At 40.5% G+C, this 4,600-nt stretch overlaps 1 protein-coding gene across 1 annotated transcript; it reads left to right on the top strand.

Moving 5' to 3' along the window:
- LOC137715397 (multiple C2 domain and transmembrane region protein 5-like) lies at positions 1-3,942 on the top strand. The gene is made up of 2 exons (XM_068454715.1): positions 1-572; positions 1,121-3,942. Exon 2 carries the CDS (start codon positions 1,381-1,383, stop codon positions 3,703-3,705), a length of 2,325 nt encoding a protein of 774 aa, XP_068310816.1. The 5' UTR covers positions 1-572; positions 1,121-1,380; the 3' UTR covers positions 3,706-3,942.
- Positions 3,943-4,600: the final 658 nt, after the last annotated feature.

Genomic DNA, 4,600 nt, shown 5'->3' with positions numbered 1-4,600 from the left:
TTCATTACCAAACCACCCCACATGATGAAGAAACCAAGAAACATATAAAATAAAAGAGACAAATTTTCTCATATCACCGAGGAACACCAATCCAAGACCAGATGATGCCAAAACTGTCCATAATCTTCTCGCACATGTGTAACGAAAATTTCTAATGGTAAATAAAACACGGCTCAGTGCAACAAGTGTCACAAATAATCGGTTAAATACTTCAAAGAAAAACTTTCAACCCATTATTTTGTAATACTTGATGTATCAGATTTTGTTCCCACTACACTAAAAATTTTCTCGTGTGCAATGCCCTCTCTTACACAAAACAATAAGAACTAAAAAATAAAATAAAAAATTTGTAAAAAAAAAGTGAAAAGTTGGCACTCAGTAGGTTTCTTTCTGTCCATGCTCTTTATAGAGAGAAGATTCAGTCTTTCTCGCAGATCTCAGCCCCACACACTCTTCACTCTCTTCAGCTGGCCTTTTTTCTTCTTTCTTACAAACTGAATTTTCCCATTTTTCTTAAATTTGAAGACTTTCCATGGAAGCACGTTGAAGAAAAGCACTTTTAGCTACCTCAGGTCAGTGTGTAACTCTAATAAGTTGGCATTACTTGTATAGTTTTCCTGTTCCCATACTTTCTTCTTTTTTTGTAGGTCACTTAATTTGCTTGTGAAGATGAACAATGAATGCTTGCTTGCGTTTAAGATTTTCTAGAAGTTGGTGTTTTTTTTACGAGTTGTTGAAAACCCATTTTTTTCTTTAGGTGTGATTAGTTATGTGCAAGTTTCCTTGAAATTTGAGCTTACTTGTTGTCTTTGACTTGATGGGGTTTCTGCGCTGGATCTGTGAGTTGTTGATATAAAGCTAACTTTGATTATTTTTCTTCTTTTAGTACACTTTCTGATTTGGTTTTTTGTACTGTGAAGTTAATATGGTTGGTTGCTCAGAAAATGTATTGATTGAATAGAAAATATGTATTGGTTGTTCTGAAGTTTATTTTCTCAGTGATCCAAAAAATGGAAAAGGGAAGTGACCTTTGAATCTCTCTCTCTCTACTTTCTTCTCAAAGAAACCAAAAGAGGGTTACTATATGGAAGAGTAATACATTGATTCTTTGAATTTGCAGGTTGTCAAGAAATTCTTCAGGGAATCTTTCTTTTGAAGTTCTTGGTGAAGTTATCTCTTTTACCTTTGAGATAATTTCTGTTCCATTTCACAGAAAAAAATATGCATCTTTAGGAAGGAAATGATTGCTGGTGTTGGAAATCTTTTGAGGTTTCACTTGCTTTGATAGCATCTCTGTAAATCAAATTCGATTTGTTTGTGTACCTCGGTTAATTTGGTGTTTAAGGAGTAGCTTCTCTTTCTATTCCCACAAACTAGAAAATGCAGAAGCCTCCACCATCTCAAGATTTCGCTCTGAAAGAGACCTCGCCAAACATTGGCGCGGGCTCTATCACGGGTGACAAGCTCTCATGCACCTATGACCTTGTAGAACAGATGCAATACCTTTACGTTCGCGTGGTGAAAGCAAAGGATTTGCCTGCAAAAGATGTCACTGGTAGTTCTGATCCCTATGTTGAAGTAAAACTCGGAAACTATAAGGGAGTTACTAAGCATTTCGAGAAGAAGTCTAACCCTGAATGGAATCAGGTGTTTGCTTTCTCCAAAGATCGACTTCAAGCTTCAGTTTTGGAAGTTGTGGTGAAAGATAAGGATGTTGTGCTGGATGATTTCATGGGCAGGGTTATGATGGATCTCACTGATATCCCAAAACGCGTACCACCAGATAGCCCATTGGCACCGCAGTGGTATAGGCTGGAGGACAGGAAGGGGGATAAGGTCAAGGGAGAGCTGATGCTGGCAGTTTGGATGGGAACTCAAGCAGACGAGGCGTTTCCTGATGCATGGCATTCTGATGCTGCAACAGTTGGGCCTGAGGGTGTCAATAACATTCGAGCGAAGGTATACCTCTCCCCCAAGCTTTGGTATGTGAGGGTGAATGTTATTGAAGCTCAGGACTTGCTACCAAATGACAAGAGTAGGTATCCGGAAGTTTTTGTGAAGGTTATCTGTGGAAATCAGGTACTGAGGACCAGAATATCACAGAGCAAAAGTATTAACCCAATGTGGAATGAGGATTTGATGTTTGTTGCTGCTGAACCGTTTGAGGAACCGTTGTATCTGACTGTGGAAGATAGAGTGGGATCTGGCAAAGATGACATCTTGGGAAGGTGTGTGATTCCTTTACAGAATGTGCAGAGGAGGTTAGACCATAAACCTGTGCACACTAGGTGGTATAATCTTGAGAAGCATATTATCGTAGACGGGGAACAGAAGAGGGAGGTCAAATTTGCGAGCAGGATTCATTTACGGATTTGTTTGGATGGCGGGTACCATGTCTTGGATGAATCAACACACTACAGTAGTGATCTCAGGCCAACAGCAAAGCAGTTGTGGAAGTCAAGCATTGGGATTTTTGAGGTAGGGGTTATAAGTGCCGTTGGTCTGATGCCAATGAAAACAAAAGATGGCCGAGGTACCACAGATGCTTATTGTGTAGCAAAATACGGGAGGAAATGGGTTCGAACAAGGACAATCGTGGACAGCTTCAATCCTAAGTGGAATGAGCAGTACATCTGGGAGGTTTTCGACCCGTGTACTGTGATTACAATTGGAGTTTTTGACAATGGTCATATACATGGACATGGAGGTGATAAAGGGGGAAAGGATTCAAGAATTGGCAAAGTGAGAATTCGGCTATCTACCCTTGAAGCTGACAGGGTTTACACGCATTCGTATCCTCTTCTGGTCCTACAACCATCTGGGGTGAAGAAAATGGGTGAAATTCAGCTGGCAGTGAGGTTTACATGCTCATCTTTGATTAATATGCTGTATATGTATTCACATCCCCTGTTGCCAAAAATGCACTACATTCATCCATTGTCCGTGCTTCAGCTCGATAGCTTGAGGCACCAGGCTATGCAGATTGTCTCGATGAGGCTGAACCGGGCTGAGCCTCCCCTGAGGAAAGAGGTTGTGGAGTATATGCTGGATGTTGATTCACATATGTGGAGCATGAGAAGAAGCAAGGCCAATTTTTTCCGAATAATGGGAGTTTTAAGCGGGTTGATTGCAGTAGGAAAATGGCTTGATCAAATCTGCAATTGGAAGAATCCTCTCACAACCATTTTAATTCATATCCTCTTTATTATATTGGTTCTTTATCCGGAACTAATTCTTCCCACTATTTTTCTCTACCTATTCTTGATTGGAATTTGGAACTTCCGGCGGAGGCCAAGGCACCCTCCTCACATGGACATCCGACTATCTCATGCTGACGCTGCTCATCCTGACGAACTAGATGAAGAGTTTGACACGTTCCCAACTACCCGGCCATCAGATATAGTGAGGATGAGATATGATCGAATAAGGAGCATAGCAGGGAGGGTTCAAACTGTTGTCGGTGATCTGGCAACTCAAGGCGAAAGGTTTCAGTCCCTTCTGAGTTGGAGAGACCCTAGAGCCACCACCCTGTTCGTAACTTTCTGTTTGATTGCCGCCATTGTTCTCTATGTAACTCCATTCCAAGTTGTGGCCCTTCTAGCAGGCATTTACATGTTGAGGCATCCCAAGTTCCGCACCAAACTTCCTTCAGCGCCACTCAACTTCTTTAGAAGGTTGCCTGCAAGATCAGACAGCATGCTATAAGCACAACCTGCCTTCATGAATCACTCCTCTTCATCATTGTATCAGTGTTTCAGAGTTGTGCAGATGGTGAAGCAGGGTGAAAAGTAACAAATCAGCATTTTCCAACCACATAAAGTGGTAATTTTATGAACTTGTTTACGTCTTTGTATTTAAAATTTTAATTTCTGCGTATGGTAAACAATGCATGTAATTTGTAGGATTCCATTTGAATATAGCCAGTGCAGAACCATTCGATTTCTCTCCTTACCAGCATATATTAACCACGCAATTCAACGTATGAAAATTTGGAATTCCAACTCACCATTGCTGCTTCTGAAACTGAATATGAAACACACCTAGTTACGGCATTCATAACATAGACCGGAGATTATAGTGCCTGGGATTTTGAGCAAATCTTAAACTCCGGTAGATACATTGTGCATGCTTTGTGTCGATGGCCACTTATGGTTAATAGAAGCGTCCGAGTGTATGTGACACGAAGTTGAATCATAGGACTAACACCAGACCACATAATCCTCGTGTTTCTTTGTTTTTCTCGTCACCTTTGAATTTCTTGCGGAGATGGAATTCGATAAGTTAGTAAACTAGTCTTACCAGAAGCATGAAGTTGGAGGAACTTGCTGCAGAATGAAAGCTCAAGGCCCTAAATAGTTTGAACACATTGTAAAAGCTTCCCATGTTATAATTGGTGTTCTTCGTGACATTACTGTTCCATCTCAAATTGTTGAGGAATCTATAAGAAATATGTAAACTTGCTACATAGGTTACGGGTGTTTTAACCGTTAAAGAAATGCCATGACAAAATAGATCAAGAAAGCAGATAGCTTATGAGCTAATAAAAGACGGAACAAAAGAAAGTGAAACCAACCATAAGTGCGATTAGCAATTACAATCC

This window comes from Pyrus communis, chromosome 14, assembly GCF_963583255.1.
Source record: "Pyrus communis chromosome 14, drPyrComm1.1, whole genome shotgun sequence".
Classification (NCBI taxonomy): Eukaryota; Viridiplantae; Streptophyta; class Magnoliopsida; order Rosales; family Rosaceae; genus Pyrus; species Pyrus communis.
Note: the sequence above shows the minus strand (reverse complement) of the source record. Positions and strands in the feature narration are given on the sequence as shown.